Source organism: Galeopterus variegatus, unplaced genomic scaffold (genome assembly GCF_000696425.1).
Source record: "Galeopterus variegatus unplaced genomic scaffold, G_variegatus-3.0.2 Scaffold7623, whole genome shotgun sequence".
Taxonomy (NCBI): Eukaryota; Metazoa; Chordata; class Mammalia; order Dermoptera; family Cynocephalidae; genus Galeopterus; species Galeopterus variegatus.
The window spans coordinates 1-17,437 of NW_007733734.1; the positions used below are offsets into that span (position 1 = coordinate 1).

The window sequence follows — 17,437 nt, forward strand, 5'->3', positions numbered from 1 at the left end:
GCGCGGCCGCGTGGCCCTGGCCGACATCGCCTTCACGGGTGGCGGCAACATCGTGGTGGCCACGGCGGACGGCAGCAGCGCCTCGCCCGTGCAGTTCTACAAGGTGTGCGTGAGCGTGGTCAGCGAGAAGTGCCGCATCGACACCGAGATCCTGCCCTCGCTGTTCATGCGCTGCACCGCCGACCTCCACCGCAAGGACAAGTTCCCCGCCATCACCCACCTCAAGTTCCTGGCCCGCGACATGTCGGAGCAGGTGAGCGCCGGGGGCCTCACAGGGCTAAAGTCAAGGTGTGGGCAGGGCTGTGCCTCCTGTAGGTTCCAGGGCAGGACCCGTGTCCTCCTTTCCCAGCTTCTGGAGGCTCCTGCAGCCCTTGGTGCGTGGCCCCTTCCTCCATAGCGCAGCCTCTTCCAGTCTCTTTCTGCCTCTGACCCTCCTGCCCACTTTTATGAGGACCCTGTGAGGACACTGGGCCCTGGGTAATCCAGGATGACGTGCCATCTCAAGGTCCTTAATTCCATCCCATGTGCTGAGTCCCTTCTGCCATGGGAAGTGACATATCCACAGGTCCTGGAGGTCAGGACGGGGCTGTCTCTGGGGGCCATTATTCTGCCAGCCACAGCATAGTTGGATTGCCTTTCTAATCACAAATCAATGAGGCCCCAAACTTCTTGAAGCCCCTGATGTTTCCCTCTGTCCCTCTTCCTCCCCACTTTCCCGCCAGGGCGGCCACCGCTGTCCCGGGTGATGTTTGCAGAGGCAGTGTGGTGGGCGGTGAGTGTGGACTTAGGGACAGGCAGGCCTGGCTTGCGCGCCGCAGGTGCCACGTGAGCCCCAGTGGCCAGCTGAGGAGACAGAGGCCCAGAGGTGCAGTGGCCTGCCTGGAGTCATGGCTCACAGAGGGCAGAGCCCACCGTTGGAGCCCAGGGTTGGGGACAGTGGATGGCCCCGGGGTCCCGCCTCCTTACCCAGCCCCCCACCCCCGCCAGGTGCTCCTGTGTGCGTCCAGCCAGACAAGCAGCATCGTGGAGTGCTGGTCCCTGCGGAAGGAGGGGCTCCCCGTGAACAACATTTTCCAGCAGATCTCTCCCGTGGGTGAGTCGCCTTCCTGGGCACCCGGGTTTCAGTCCACCAAATGCGGGGAGCCATTCTGAGCGCTTTCCATTTCCTCTCCACACCCCACGGAGGCGGTGCTTTGTCATTACAGGTCAGCAGAGGGGGAAACTGAGGTTCAGAGAGGCGGAGTCGCTGGCCTGCAGTCACCCAGCAGGCAGACAGGCCGACTCGCAGTGGTAGCTCCTGTCACGGGATCCGCAAGTGCAAAGGTCCCAGGGCACAAGGCCGTGAGCCAAAGCAGGCGACAGGGCCAGGCAGGGAGGCACCTCACCCCAGAAGCCACGGAATCCTCCAGAAACCGTGGTTGAGTGTGAGGAAGCTGTTCACACGGCTGGTTTTCCGGGCCCCCTTCTCCCGCTCCCTCTGCCTGACGTGTACTGATGGCTCACTGACCGATGACAAAGAGTGGGTGGCAAGGGGGACCCACACCTGCATTCCCTTCCTCCAAAGAGCACATGCTCTGGAATTGTCCCGGCTCGGCCGGGACCCGCGACCATGACCGAAACCCCCAAGTGCCCACAGAGCCTGAAACAACCCAGGGAGCTAGAAGAGCCACTCGAGCTCCGTGGGGCCCTGGGGCCTGTCCACGTGCTGGTGCCCGCAGCCCCCACAGCCCGCTGGTCTCCAGAGCCTCTGCCCAGGAGAACGAGATGTTTTCCCAGCAGAGGAAGGCGACTGCTTTTTTCTGATTAGCACTAATGGACCCTGAAGTGGTCGTGCATTCAGGGCTCTAATCTAATGAAACTGTGTCATGAGGCCCCTCGGGGCTCCTGCTGGCCCGCGGTGGTCATGTAAACCGCCCATTGTGGCCTGCGGATTAATTAAAGTGGAGAGGGTCACCGCCACCCCTCCCTCCCACAGGCTGTGAGTCACCAGGGGTTTTGGGCTCCATTAGCTGGTTTGACAGCGGCTGGAGCCACCCCCCATGGCAGGCAGGGCTGTGAGGTTTGTGTTGGGGTCTCAGAGCAGCCCTGGGGGGCCCATGGGGCTGGGATGCCGACTCCCATGTCCTCCCTGTGATCTAGACAGACGCACCCAGGCTGCCTGACCTCTGAACCGCCTGCCCCCACCCTGACACGCCCCTCTCCCTCTTTCCCATCCTCCTTTAGACCCACAGCATTCAGCAACCCACAGCATTTCCAGGTGGACCCTCAGGTCCCTGCTCTGCCCCCCAGCACCCGCCATAGTCCAGCCCGTGGTCAGGGGCACAGTGAGTCCTGTGGGACCTCAGAGCCAGTTCTCCTTGACCAGCCGGGTGGACTCGGGCCCACGGCTCAGGCTGTCCCAGCCTGGAGCTCCCTTCCATAATTTAGAAATGGCGACCATAACCTAAAAGGGGTGTGTGCCGGCCGTAGACGCTCCCAGGGTGTTAGCTGTGTGTGATAGCGTCATGGCGCCCCGCTTCACTTGTTGCTGGAACTCTCTATTTCGCATCTTCCAGATTCCACAAATTTAGTCTACCCCTTCAGCACGTCACAAACCGGCCCTCGATTGTTCCCCTGGCGGGGCTGCCTCTGCAGCTGCTCCTCCTCAGTGTCCCAAGAGACCAGGATAACGCCTGTCCCTGCCTCTTGCTGCAAGGGGCTGCATCTTCCCTCTGGGTGTGGGGTGGGAGGGGCAGGTCTGTGGTCACTGCACCCAGCCCCGCAGCCTCGTTGGCAGGGGAGAGCCGGGCCCCACCCAGGACCTAGTAGATGAGGAGGAGCAGAAAGCTCAACTCAGGCTGGCTGGGTCAGGAGGGGAATTCCGGGCTTGGCTCTGCCATGGGGACAAGATGGCCCCACCACTGCCACCCCAGTTTCCATAAAATCCCAGGGCAGAATCCCATTGGCCCACCTTGGGTCCCGTGCCTGTCCTCGGGCATGGAGCGCTCTGATCGGCCAGGCTGGAGTCTTTTTCCTGGACTGACAGTAGGGCTGGGCGACCTGGGAAGGGCCGCTGGGCGGTCACAGTCTGCCAGCCCTGCAGGGCTCACTGTGATTGAGGTTTTCAGTCTCATCTTCATTCCCTCCCCTTCCCGTGTTCCTGCCCCCGATTTCCCAGTTGGTGAAAAGCAGCCCATGATCCTCAAATGGCGGATCCTGTCAGCCACCAACGACCTGGACCGTGTGTCAGCCGTGGCACTACCAAAGCTGCCTATCTCGCTCACCAACATCGACCTCAAGGTGGCCAGCGACACCCAGTTCTACCCCGGCCTCGGTATGGCTGACCCCTGGGGCAGTCGGCACAGCCTCTTGGGTCACACTAGGGGAGGTGGGCTCTGAGCCTGGGCCTGAGGGCTGGGGGAGTGCGGCTGCCTGGCTTCAAGGTGGGCCCCACTTTCAGGATCCGGTGAGCTCAGGGGTTGTGAGGCCGGCTGACAGAAAGCTGTGTCCTTTAACATGGAAAGAGCTGTTACAAATCAATAAGGGAGAGGTTGGGAACTTGGGGGCAAAAATTCCCTTCTGGATAAGTGCCCCCCCCACACACACACCTGTTGTAGCAACAGTGATGCGGGCCCTGGCTTCAGATCCTGGTGCCCACGCCCACGTGCACCCGGGGCTTGCCCTCCCATGCCGAGCCTCAGTTCATTCAGCTGTAGTGTGGGGATGCGCCCACCCTCATGCAGGCCCGAAACGTCCCCCAGCTCTCGTTCTGCTCCAGTTCTCTGGAAAGGACATTTATCCAGATCCACGCCAGGCTCAGGGGCTCTTCTTTGGAACCCGCAGAGGGTGGACGTGGACACACGGTTCCCCTGCTGTTCTGTCCTGTCCCTGAGTCCTGGGGCTCTGCACTCCACGTGCATTCTTGGAGATGAGACACCAGCATGACTATTGGCAGGTTACTTGGTTTCCTCGAAGCCTTGGCAACAGCCGATGGTCGGACCCCCACCACCACCCATGGACTCCTCACTTTGGGGCTCCAGGAGCCCCTGCCCCTGGGGTGGCTCACCTCTCCTGACCTCGCCAACCCTGCTGCACCATGAAGCCCTTGTGTGTGGTCCCTGGGCAGTCAAGGGGCTCCCAGGCCTCCTCCACCTGGAATGCCACCCCCACCTTGCCACCCAGAAGGTGCACGTCAGCCAAGACCAGCCCTGGCTGCAGGGGGCTGGGAGAGACAGCCTGCAGTTGATGACCACCCCTGACTTTCGGGGGTCCTGTCACTAAACGAAGAAGACAGCAGCCAGCTGTGGGGTGTGCGGGTGGGACACCTGGGGGGTGGGCTCACATCCTGCCCCAAATGGGCAGTCTCTGCTCGGCGTCAGTGGACACATCCCGTCATCCAGAGCTGGGCCGTCCCTGCAGCTGCTGGTGGGCAGGCCCCAGGCCTTCCCCCACCCTGACCCCATGCTCCTGTCCGCCCCCCACCACCCAGGGCTGGCCTTGGCCTTCCACGATGGCAGCGTCCACATCGTGCACCGGCTTTCACTGCAGACCATGGCCTTCTACAGCTCTGCCACCCCACGGTCCGTGGACGAGCCAGCCATCAAGCGTACTCGGACCACAGGCCCCACTGTCCACTTTAAGGCTATGCAGCTCTCCTGGACCTCCCTGGCCCTTGTGGGCATCGACAACCATGGGAAGGTAAGTGCCATTCCGTGCACTTCCAAAGCCAGGCAGAGACTGGGACAATTCCAGAGCGTGTGCTCTTTGGAGGAAGGGAATGCAGGTGTGGGTCCCCCTTGCCACCCACTCTTTGTCATCGGTCAGTGAGTCACTCAACCTCTGGACCCATCTTTGCTGGTCTTTAAAATGGGATTAATGTTGCTCCATGAGATACTGTAGAAGAGCCCTAGTGTGGTTTGTGGTGCACGGTAGCCACAGTGGCAGCCACCCAGCAGGACACGCACAGTGTCAGCTGAGCACAGTGGCAGCCACCTAGCAGGACACGCACAGTGGCAGCTGAGCACAGTGGCAGCCACCTAGCAGGACACGCACAGTGTCAGCTGAGCACAGTGGCAGCCACCTAGCAGGACACATACAGTATAAGCTGAGCACAGTGGTAGCCACTTAGCAGGACATACACAGTGTAAGCTGAGCACAGCACCTGGCATGTCATAGGTCTGCTCACATGCCTGTACGTGGCTGGGTCTCCCTGCTGGCCTGGGTGGGCACAGAGCTGCCCTGTGGTTCCCATCTGCCATCACTGGTGGACATGTCTAAAACCCCCTTGCCCCCTACGTCCTCAGCGTCTCCCTCTGACAGGCCTCAAATCCGTGACGGGCTTAGCTCCCCCAGAGAATAACGTCTGTCTCTGCTGTGGCCCCACGGCCCCCAGGAGTGGGTTGTGCCCATCGCCCCAAAGGTGTAGTGAGGCCTCTTAAGCCACGTGAGGGAGATGTAGCTGTGAGCCAGGCTCCAGCAAGACCCTCTTACCGTGTGTCAGCCTCTGCCATGCCCCACATGTGCCCAGACTCTGACCCTTCAACCCACCCGTGTAACAGAGGGAACGCCTGGTGCTAGAGCCACCAGCTCCTGAGTGCCCGTGGGGCTGTGACCCCATGTCCCTCCGGTCCTCAGACCCAGGCTCTCCAGGGCTCCCACCCCCGCCTGTATGTGCACCTCTAGCCCCAGAACACACCTGCATCTCTGTGGCCTCACCTGGCTGTGGTCCTCCCCTCCTGGGCAGCTGAGCATGATCCGCATCTCGCCCTCCATGGGCCACGCGGTGGACATCAACCCGGCCCTGCGGCATCTGCTCTTCCTGCTTGAGTACTGCATGGTGACCGGCTATGACTGGTGGGACATCCTGCTGCACGTGCAGCCCAGCATGGTGCAGAACCTGGTGGAGAAGCTTCACGAGGAGTACATGCGCCAGAACGCTGCCCTGCAGCAGGTGAGGCTGCATGCACAGGGGGTGCTGCACCGTGGCTCTGCCCAGCCAGGCAGCACCGAGGAGACAGCCTTTCCCTGCTTTTCTTCTAAATTAGTTCTTAACCTTGAAAGTTTCCATATAAAAATATACAGGTGGGATTTGAATCCACTTGACCCCCAACCCCTCCCTGCTCCCAGTTTGGTCTTTTCAAATGGTTTTCTCAGAGTGGACACGGGTCCAAAGGAGGCACTGGCCAGTGCCATAAGATAAGTCAACAGAGGTTTAAAGATCAGAAAAAAAGAGAGAAAAGTTGTCATTCAGACGATGGGATCGCGTGCCTATAAAACCGAAAGCACCTGCGATGGACTGTTGAATCTCACAAGATCAGCAGGGTGGCCATAAGTGAGATCAGTAGTTTAAAAAATCAGTGGTTTAAAAAGAAAAAAGAAACCAGTGGTTTTCCTATAGACCAGCAATATCCAAAAAGGGTAAAATGGGGGGGAAATCCCATTTGTAATAGCAGCCTGCTAAGAAACGTGTAAGACTGTTACGGAGGACGCTGGGACTCACAGCTGATGATAGCATCACTGGCAGTGAGAAAGTCTCTCACTTCCGGGGCCCCAGCTGAGTGCCAAGCATTTTTATGGAATCCCATTTGTAATAGCAGCCTGCTAAGAAACGTGTAAGACTGTTACGGAGGACGCTGGGACTCACAGCTGATGATAGCGTCACTGGCAGTGAGAAAGTCTCTCACTTCCGGGGCCCCAGCTGAGTGCCAAGCATTTTTATGTCATTCAGTGTTCCCCACCAGACCAGGTCTCTGCCCCTCAGCACTGTGGACACTTTGGATCATTCTCTGTGGTGGGGTCGTCCTGGGCTCTGCAGGGTGCTGAGCAGTGTCGCCAGCCTCCACCCACTCCATGACAACTAAAATTGTCCCCAGACATCACCGAGTGTCCCCCAGGGCAGAACTGCCAGGTGGAGACCCACTGCCCCAGCCCTGTGAGCTGGGTCTCTTAATCTCCCGTCTTGCCATAAGGATAGTCAGCACAGAGAGGTTAAGAAGCTTGCCCAAGCCTGCCCAGCGAGCGTGTCGCAGCTGAGTCACTCATAGCGCTTTGGCAAATGCCAAAAGTGTCCCCCGCCCGCCTGGCCCTCCGTTCATGCTGTCCCCCCCCGCAGGTCCTCTCCACGCGGATCCTGGCCATGAAGGCCTCGCTGTGCAAGCTGTCACCCTGCACAGTGACCCGCGTGTGCGACTACCACACCAAGCTCTTCCTCATCGCCATCAGCTCCACGCTCAAGTCCCTCCTGCGCCCGCACATCCTCAACACCCCCGACAAGAGCCCTGGCGACCGGCTGAGCGAGATCTGCGCCAAGATCACCGATGTTGGTGCGTCCCCACCACACAGCCAGCCCCACAGCTGGACTCTTGTGGCTCCTTTTCCTTCCCCGTCTGCAAAAGTGACCTAGGCTCCTGGTAGAGAATTGACCAAACCTGAGGATAGGCACACGCTGAGGACCCCTGCTGACGAAAACAGGCAGACCTCACGGGGCCCCGGAAGGCAGATTTGGGGGCACAGCCACGGGCCACATGGGAGCCACTCTTCTTGGTTTTTGCTTTTAAAAAGTTAGGTGTGTCACTTATGTTTACAGTATTCATTTTATTTGTAGAGTCGTGGACAGACGATGTTGAAACCTGGAGAAGGGGACATTTCCCCTCTCTGGGTGGCCATGAGATTTTCTGTCCAAACGGGCACACTCCACAGTAAAAATGGGCGCTATTTGTAATGATGCTGAAGGGGCAGGCTGATTAGCACAGCTGGTTAGAGCGGGGCATTGGTAACAAACACCAGGGTTAAGGGTTCGATCCCCGTACCGGCCAGCCACCAAAAAAAAATAATAATGATAATGACGCTGTGACAACAGGCACCGAAGGGGCTGTCCCAGGCAGGTTCGGTGGGCTGTCCCGGGAACCTCTCCCTTCATCTGAGGCCCGTCTGTGCCCTGCCCTGTGTACACCCTCGCAGGTGTCTCTGCACTCAGGCTTTTTTCTGTGCACGTGGGCATCCCCCACCCTCCACATACACACACACCAGCTCCCCGATTGCAGACAGCCTAATCACGCAGGAAGTTCACGATACAGATGGGACGTGTCGTGAAAGGAAGGTGACCCGACTCTTCCTCGCGGCACTGACTCATTTCGTGGTGCCTTTTCGTTGTTGTGTACTAGTCCCGTCCACGGGTGTGCAGTTGTCCATGCAGCAGACCCTGCTGCCACCCGTTGGCTGTCCGACCATCACCACACAGACCATCCTAATGTCTGAGACCCATGTGCTGGCTCGTGATAGTTTTTGTAGGACCGTCATAAATGCAATCCCAGAAGTATCTGTTGGGTGTCTAACAGGTGCCAAGCACTGGTGGGGGTGGTTATGCTGAGCGAGGTGGATGGTCCCTGCCCTCCCGGAGCCCACCCTGTTCCTGGCAGAGGGACCTGCTCAGGCAGGACCCCAGGTGGGCAGGCAGTGGCTCCGTGGTTCCCCTCCATCCAGCCCTTCCCGTCCCCCGCATCCCCATCCAGGGTCAGCACGGTGGGCGCTCAGCCCGAGCAGGTGGCAGGACGCGGGTGCGGGGTGCATTCGGGCCCTGTGCGCAGCGTGTGCACACGCGTGAGGTCCCAGCCCCCTGACCGCCCATGTACTTGCAGACATTGACAAGGTCATGATCAACCTCAAGACGGAGGAGTTCGTCCTGGACATGAACACGCTGCAGGCGCTGCAGCAGCTCCTGCAGTGGGTGGGCGACTTCGTGCTCTACCTGCTGGCCAGCCTGCCCAACCAGGTGCGGCCCAGCCCCGCCCCCAGCCAAAGCCCCTCCTCCCTGGCTTTTCTCATCTGGCCCCACCCCTCCCCTTTTCGCTTCCCTGTCCCCAGGCCGTCCCTGACTTGGGTTCCAGTCCCAGTGGCCCCAGCAGATGACTTTCTGCCCTCCATGGTGCTGGAGGTCGCAGGAGCTCTCTTCTCCCGCCACCTCCTGGCTCCAGAGGCAAACCAGGTGCTTCGGTCTCTGGATCCTGAGACACAGGAGCTCGCCTCAGCCGGGGTCTCCCCAGGGCACTATGGACACTGGGGCTGGGTCCTTCTCCGTGGTGGGCAGTGCTGGGCCCTGCGGGAGCTGGCAGTGTCCCTGCTTTCACTCCATATCAGGAGCATCCCCCAGTGGTGACAACCACACGTCCCCAGATATCGCCCAGTGTCCCCTGGAGCAGGATCGTCCCCAGGTTAGGGATCCCACAGATCCCCTAGGAAGCTGCACGCACGTCTGCATCCGCACACTGAGCATCTCTCTCTAGGGCTCCCCGCTGCGGCCTGGCCACAGTTTCCTGCGAGATGGCACCTCGCTGGGCATGCTGCGTGAGATGATGGTAGTGATCCGCATCTGGGGCCTGCTGAAGCCTAGCTGCCTGCCCGTGTACACGGCCACCTCGGACACCCAGGATAGCATGTCCTTGCTCTTCCGCCTGCTCACCAAGCTCTGGCTCTGCTGTGAGACGCCCCGTCCTCTGCTCCCATCACCCCATCAAAATGCAAGCCCCCTGGGCACCCCCACCAGAATACAAGTTCCCGCAGGTGGAAACCGCTCTGTCTCGGTCCCCTCCATTTCCTCAGCGCCTAGCACAGGTCCGGGCACATAGTGGGTGCTTGTTGGGTGTCAACAGGTTACATGTTTTGGGGGGGCCAAGTACTGAGCTAGCATCTTTGTGTCCAGGAATCAATGAGCAGGTCCCCATTTTACAGAGGAGGCAACTGAGGCCAGGGAGGAGAACATGACTTCCCAGAGTCACCCAGCAAGGCAGGGCAAGAACTAGTGCCCTGTGGGTCCTGAGGAGGCCACGGTGCATCCCAGGTAGGTGGGCGATGCTCTGGGTGGGGCCTCTGAACCGATATCCCCTCTGTCTGCTACCCACAGGCCGTGAGGAGGGCCCGGCAAGTGAGCCGGACGAGGCCCTGGTGGACGAGTGCTGCCTGCTGCCCAGCCAGCTGCTCATCCCCAGCCTGGACTGGCTGCCCGCCAGCGACGGCCTCATCAGCCGCTTGCAGCCCAAGCAGCCCCTGCGGCTGCAGTTTGGCAGGGCGCCCACCCTGCTGGGCAGTGCTGCCACCCTGCAGCTGGACGGCCTCGTCAGGTGTGTGCCCGCAGCTCTGCTCTGGGGCTTTAGTAAGGCTGTTTCCTTCTAGATGGTTCTCCCCCAAACCTGCCTGACTCCCTGCTTTGCGCCTTGCCCCAGGGCCTTTGCATGGGCTGTGTCTGCTGCTCCTTCCAGGCTCAGCCTACACGCCGCCCCAAGAGGTGTCTTTGCTCAGCCCATGACCCCTCCACCCTCCAGCACCTCGTCACTTCCTCTTATCTACTTAACTTGGTTTTTCCTGACTTGCATACCCACTCAGCTCCCTGCCCCTGCAGAAGTCAGGGCCCCCATAAATCCCATCACTGGCATAGACCCTCTGGTGCAGTCCCAAGGCCACAGGTGAACCAAGACGCCCCTCATCAGGCAGGATGTTCCCAAGGGCTTAGACGGCACCTCCCAGGGGTCCCAGCCTATCTCTGGACCCTGCAGGATTTGCACAGTCCAGGCCTGCTGAGTTCACCCTTTAGTGCAGGGCAGCGCTGTGGGCTGGGATTTCTGGAAACCGTGCCTTTCTGAGGTCACTCCTCTGAGGTCACCTAGCCAGGAAGGGGCCGGGCTAGGGTTTGAACCCAGAACCTGTCCGATTCCCCCCACCCCCGTGCCCACCCATTTGAGACACTCATTTGTTGGAAGTACATGTGAATTCCCTACATAGTTGATTACCTCGGGTTGAAGTTGTAGCAGAAGCAGGTGAACAAAAACAAGAAACTTAACATCCCTGCAGCTCTGCCTCCAAGGCAAGCTGCTCCCAGACCTTCCAGCATTTTCTTCTGCTCATGGCGGGAGGCCTGATGAATCACAGACTGTGGTTTGGGTTTCAGATTTTATGAAAAGAGGGGGCTGGTCACAGAAGGTTTTAAACTTTTGTTTTTGGAAAAATTCAAACATTTTTAATAACGGCCTGGCGGTTAGCTCCGTTGGTTAGAGTGCAGTGTCATGACACCAAGGTCAAGGGTTCAGATCCCTGTGCAGGCCAGCCACAAACAAAACAAAACAAAATAATCAAATACATTGCATTAACAGCATAATAAACCGTCCTGCCCCGGCCTGGCCCCCCAGGTCCCTTTCCACTGGCAGCTTCTGCCACCCAGAGGTTCCAGTGCCTTCCAGGTGGCTGTGTGTGTGGGCAGAGGCTAGAAACACCCACATGACACACAGTCTCTCGTGTCCGACCTCAGACGAATGCGTCACAAATGCACTGCTCTGTGCCTTGGGTCTCCCGCACATCTCAGTCTGTGTGGGCACGTTCAGCCCGGTCTCTTTACAGGACCCCGCCGTAAGGACTCACCTCAGTGTATCTGTGCCTTTCCACCACGGGCACAGTTTGTGTGGGCTCTATTTTTTTATTTTTTGTTTTGTTTTGGTGGCTGGCTGGCATGGGGACCTGACCCCTGGACCTTGCTGTTATCAGCACTGCGCTCCACCCAGCTGAGCTCACAGCCAGCCCTTCTGTCATCACGAAAACAGGACTGTTCCATCGCATTGTCGTGGTCCTCTCTGCCCTTCTTGCCCGTCGTTCCATGTCATTCCATGTCGTTCCGTGTCAGTCTGTGTTAGCTGCTGTGCCTTGGCCTACCCTTCAGATGGTTCTGGATGCCCTGGGCGCCATCCACTCGAGGGGCATCTGGCATCTGGCTCTGACAAGCCTTTTCACACTTGCAGACTGGCTGACTGTGGGAGGACACTGGCTGTCCACCCACGGACAGATGCTCCCACCCATGCCCACCCGCAGCGCTGGGTCCCCTCTCACACCACCCCCTCTGTCCACCAGGGCACCAGGCCAGCCCAAGATGGACCACCTGCGGAGGCTGCACTTGGGAGCCTACCCCACGGAGGAGTGCAAAGCCTGTACCAGGTGAGCCGCCTCCGGGACCTCTGAGCCTCAGTTTCCATGCCTGTAAACTGGGCCATCTGTAAACCTCCCTCTGGGGGCTGCCAACAGATGAAACCAGGTGGTCTCTGTAAGGTCCAAGGTGGTCCCAAGAAGTCTTGTGTGTCCTCTCCTGGGTGGTCAGACATGCTGAGGTACAGGTGACCCATGTGGCCTGCACCTGCCCTCATGGAGCTCCCAGTAACCCAGGTGCAGAAATGAAGTCACTTCCACAGTAGCACATGGCGCCACCACTACACAATCAGGTTCTGACATGTCTCCATGAAACCGAGGCGCACGGAGGCCTCGTGATCCCCCAGGGTGCCACCACTAGGGAGTGGCCAAGTCAGGACTCAGCCCCAATTACTCCTCACAGTCGGGGGGGTGAGGGACCCACCTGGAGTGGTTGGTGCCTGAGCCAGGAGCAGGAGGATGTGGAGACATTAACCTGGTGTGGTGGGGGATGGTGCAGGGAACAGTGTTTCCAGTGGGGGAACAGCGTGTGCAAAGTGGTGGTAGGGGAGGAGGCCCCACCCAGTGCCCCCGCCCCGCTGGGCTTTCCCCACAGATGTGGTTGTGTCACCATGATCAAGTCACCCAACAAGACGACGGCCGTCAAACAGTGGGAGCAGCGCTGGATTAAGAACTGCCTGTGCGGGGGGCTCTGGCGGCGGCTCGCTGGGCTTTCCCCACAGATGTGGCTGTGTCACCATGATCAAGTCACCCAACAAGACGACGGCTGTCAAACAGTGGGAGCAGCGCTGGATTAAGAACTGCCTGTGCGGGGGGCTCTGGCGGCGGCTGCCCCTCAGCTACCCCTGACCAGGAGCCGCAGGCCCGCGCAGTGCATAGATCCCTGATGGGTTATACGACGCTCGCCCATGACAGAACATCCCACACACTGTGGACATCTATCGGGTGTGTTAAAACAGCCTATCCCCAAAGCAGGCCTCTTGGAGGCACTTGGCAGAGCCAGAGCCTGGGGCCTCCATAACTGGAGTCGCCTCGGCCCAGCAAGCCTGGGATTTTTCCATCACAGGGCAGTGGCCCATGCGCCACCCTCCAGGGACCCCCAGTGGTGTGTGCACAGTGACCGAGGTCCCAGCTCGGGGGTCCAGGACAGCTGGGGGTCCCATGTGAATCATCAGGGGTGCTGCAGATGACACCGCCCTGGGGCACCTGCCTCAGTTTCCTCACCTGTGCCTGTGGAGGTGGTTCTGAGCCTGTCACCCTTGGCCGGGAAGGATGGACCCAATAAACGGCCCCATGCACCCCCGGCCTGTGTCACCATCATGGGCACCACCACCCAGAGCAGGTCCAGCCCCCCTGAGGCTGTGCCTCATCCCCCAGGTCCCATCACTGTGATCTCTGCACCAGCCATGTGTGTCTCTTGATGTCAGTCAGTCAGCAGTTAGGGAGCGCCTAGTGTATGCCAAGCCCAGGGTGTGGGCACTGAGTGGTGGCTGGGCAGCCTTGCCTCTCCACGTGTGTCTCTGCCTGTGTTTGTGTCTTTCTCCAGCCCCACCCCCACACACCCGAGCACTCAGACCCGAAGCCCTGGTTTCTGCCAGCTCAGTCCTCATCCCCCAGGGGTCCCGCCTTCTGTCCCTGACAAGTGCTTTGACGCTTCCCCACTGGCCCCGAGGTGGGAGGGCTGTGGCAGACACAGCACCCGCCTGTCACGTGCCAGTTGGCTTGCTGGTTTTGCTCCTGCCAGGCTGTCAGAGGGCAGGCTGGCGGCGCCCCGCGAGGCAGACACTGTGGCTGCCCACGGCCAGAGCCAGGGAGCCCCATCACCTGGGCCAGGGAGAGGGGGGAGCCTAGGAGGGGCCTCCACTTTAAAACCCGCCTGCCCACGGCTGCAGGACTCAGTGGTGCCCGGGTCCCTGTTGTCCGAGTTGCTGGGTCTGTGGTGGCCAAGGCAGGGAGCTCCGGTCTCACCTCCCACCTGGGCTGCTGGCGCCCACCGCCCTCTTAGTGTCTTGGCGCGTCCGGATGAGCCACGGAGGCCCGTCTTCAGCTGCTAAGAGAAAACACGTGGACGTGGACGCGTCTGTGCAAACCTCGTGATCTTTTCTGTTTGTGTTTTGGCGGCGGCTGGGACAAGGATCGAACCCTGGACTTGTGTTAGCAGCACCACGCTCTAACCACTGAGCAGCCGTCCAGTCCACAGACCTTTTGTTCTAACTCAACATGTAGGGACACAGGTTCGAGGGCAGTGAGGACCTCAGAGTTTGGCCGGGTCCTTCCCACCCAAACCGCAACCATAACTCTCGGCCTCTCTGTCATCTGCTTGGGCAAGCCAGGCGGAGAGTCCCAGGCACGCCCTTCCCGCCTCCTGCAAATTTTTCCTGGGCCTTTTATGATCACGTCGCCCGTGCCTCATTTGACTTTTTTTTTTAAAAGCCATTTCCATTATCGAGTCTCTGGATTAAGTTAATTGTATTAAAAAATGAGGCTGTTTCCTTATGCTTGTATTTCATCGATTTAGGTTCAGTTCCTTGTGGCGGTTTCACAACTTGGCCACTGGTCTTTCACAACTTGGCCACTGGTCTTTCCTCTCGAAACCTACTGAGAGGATGTCTGGGTCCCCTCCCCTTGAATCTGGGCAGGCAGCAGGTGGCCTTCCAGGCTGGTTGGAAACAGCCTTGCTCCTGAGCCACTGTGCCAGGAGGCCACGTGTGATCGCTCAGCTGCCAGACCTGCTGAGTCCTGCCTGGGAGTGACCTCAGCCCAGGTGCCCAACACACAAGTGAAGACTCCTCCAGCCCCTGCAGTTCGGATCACTCCCAGCTGAGGCCTGGACAGGGTGGAGCAGAGACAAGTCACCCCTGTGCCCACTTAACTCCTGACCTCAGACATTGAGCATGGCGCACTGAGGGGCTTCATGCTGCTAAGTCTGGGGGAGTTGTTCTGCAACCGTGGAAGCTGGAACATTCTTTCAGTTGCTGTAACCAGCCTGACTGCCTTGGGCACAGGGCCCATCTGGGGAGGGCATACGTGGGGAGGCCCACAGTGGGTCTAGTGGAGCTACTACTGGAGTGTCCTCCAAGGGTCACGAGGGCATGTGGACCACGGGGCTTCTGCACAGTTCCCACCTCTGGGACAAAAACAGCAAAGTGTGCTGTGTGTCCCCGGATTAAATTCTCAACCTCTTTAAGAGTAGGGATGTTTGGGGCCTTATGTTACAGATGAGGAAACCGAGGCCATATAGCAGTGCAAATGTTTGGACTGGCGACTCCCAGGCTCAGATGTTTCGTGCATTGTTTGGATTTTGTGCTCACGACGTTCCCAGGCTCCACCCTCCACCCTCCACCTCCTTCTAAACCATCTCCTCCTCCAGAACCCTCTGTGGCTCCCACTGGCTGAAAATGCCCAGGGGTCTTAGAGCTGGAAGGGCCAGACACACCACACCCCACCCCTGACCCAGGCCACTGGTGGCTCCACCAGTCCCCTGTGGTGCACGGTGAGATTATTTCCAACCCAACCTCCCACAAGCAGGCTGACCACACTTATTTGCACCTGAGAACTAATACATCTGGGGAAATTGCTAGAAACAGCTGTGCCGGGTCAAAGGGCTCTCAGTCCACACACTTCTGAGTTTCCGGTTTTGTTTGTTGGCAGTTGTCTGGTATGGAGATGGAACCCTGGACCATGTTATCAGCACCATGCTCTAACCAAGCGAGCTAACCCAGCCCTGAGTTACTGTTTTGATTGCAAAAGCCTCCTGCCTTGGAGATAATAAAACAGGATTTAGTATTTAAACACACCTCCCGCCGGGCCTTTACCCAAGGTGTGCCTCCCGCCTGGAAATCCTTCCAACGCTTTTCTGTTGACAAACCCACATCTGCCCCAGGCCACATCTCCCTTCCACCCCGCCATCCCCCAGGCCCTGTTCTGATCTGCCCCCACCCCAGCACTGCCAGATAAAGTCCCGTTAAATTAAAATGTCACATAAACAATGAATACTTTTTTAGTGTATGTCCCAAATACCACATGGGATATATTTATAAATTATAAAAAGAATGTATTGTTTATCTGAAATTTAACTGGACATCTTTATTTGCTAAATCTGGTAATCCTACCCCCTTCCCCCGAATTGGATCATTTTGAAGCCACTCCCTGGCATCATTTCACTCAGGAAATTCCTAAACAATGAGTGAATCTTTGATGGCTGAATTACCAACAATTATGTTTCCACTTCCCCTCTTATTTAAACGTTGTAAAACGTTTACAATTACATATGAAATTCATGAACACACTGAGGACAACCTCATGCCAGTCACGGATGGCTAAAGAAATGACATTCCATGCGATGGAGTATTTGACCAAGTTCCTTACAAGTAGCAGGGCTGGGTCTTAGCTGCGCCCACAGCGCCCAGCCCAGGGCCTGGCACTCAGCAGGTGTTCAGCAGATGCTTGTGCATGAATGTGATTCCAAGGTGAACATCCCATAGTACACAAAGGAAAACCCAGGCACAGCCTCCAATTCCACCTCCCCGTTTCCCAGTGGGGTGCATGGCTTCACCTCTCAGACCCTCAGTCTCTTTTTCAGCAAAAGGGAGGCCACGAATCCCCCCTTTGTGGGCCAGGGTGATGCCTAGCACCTAGTAGGTCCTGGGCCTTCAATGTCCTTCCTCCAGGTAAGAGAAAGGGCACAGGGTCTCGGAGCCCAGAGGGGTGGCCTGAGATCCCTGGGGGCAGCGAGTCAGCCGGGACCCCAGCAGGTGTAGCTGCTCTGGGATACCCGTCAACTGCCCTCATTCTGTGAACCCGGCAGCACATGGGGGCAGCTTAGAAACGCAGGCACCGCGGCTCTGGGTTCGAATCCGACGCTTGTCCTGGAGCGTCTGTTTTATCTCAGGAAAGTCACTCAGCCTCTCTAAGCCTCAGTTTCCCCTCTTGGGACAAATGTCCTACGAGCACAACTTCCCGGGTCTAAATCTCAGCCTGGAACGGAGTCGTACACAAAGTAGGCCCTCACGTTCCACTTGGGAAGCAAACGGAGAGCCGCCCATTATCCAGACCAAGAGGGGACACCCTCCCGCACCCCACCCGCGGGCCCCTCCTCGGAATTCCAGGGAAGGGCGAGGGCGCCACCGTGTGGCCGGGTCGTGACACGACCCCCGTCGGCTGCCCCCGGGTCTCCGGGCTTTGGCTCCGGGCCCCCCGCCAGGTGCGCGGTCCCCGCGTCTCAGCCTCGGCCCCTGCCCGCCCTGTACTATCCCTCCCTGCGCTTTTACGCGTCCTTGTGAATTCTCGCTGCCCCCCGGTCTGGGTCGCCCCCGTCGTGCTTAATGAAGACTGGCCGATGCAGGACTGAACGGCTTTATTGCTCTGCACCCCCCGCCGCGACCGCCACCTTCCGGTCATCCTCAGGCCGCCGCGTCCCCGGCCATGACGCCGTCCATCCAGGGCACGTAGCTCGCCACGCGCGTGTAGATACCGGGCTTCTTGCGGTTGCCGCAGA

At 58.9% G+C, this 17,437-nt stretch overlaps 2 protein-coding genes across 2 annotated transcripts in view; one reads left to right on the top strand and one right to left on the bottom strand.

The window, feature by feature from the left end:
• Window positions 1–4: 4 nt before the first annotated feature.
• On the top strand, window positions 5–14,436 carry LOC103607667 (mediator of RNA polymerase II transcription subunit 16; the record flags this gene model as incomplete). The annotated part of the gene is made up of 11 exons (XM_008592146.1): window positions 5–253; window positions 988–1,093; window positions 3,158–3,313; window positions 4,469–4,677; window positions 5,723–5,929; window positions 7,091–7,301; window positions 8,616–8,749; window positions 9,261–9,453; window positions 9,878–10,094; window positions 11,869–11,952; window positions 12,663–14,436. Coding segments are annotated over 11 exons (1,893 nt in total), but the record flags the coding sequence as incomplete, so codon positions are not given.
• A 2,843-nt stretch (window positions 14,437–17,279) lies between these two features.
• Window positions 17,280–17,437, bottom strand: part of CFD (complement factor D (adipsin)) — a 3,058-nt gene continuing 2,900 nt past the window's right edge. The window contains exon 5 of the mRNA XM_008592147.1: window positions 17,280–17,437. Coding sequence (XP_008590369.1) covers window positions 17,343–17,437 — 95 coding nt within the window. The 3' untranslated portion in view covers window positions 17,280–17,342.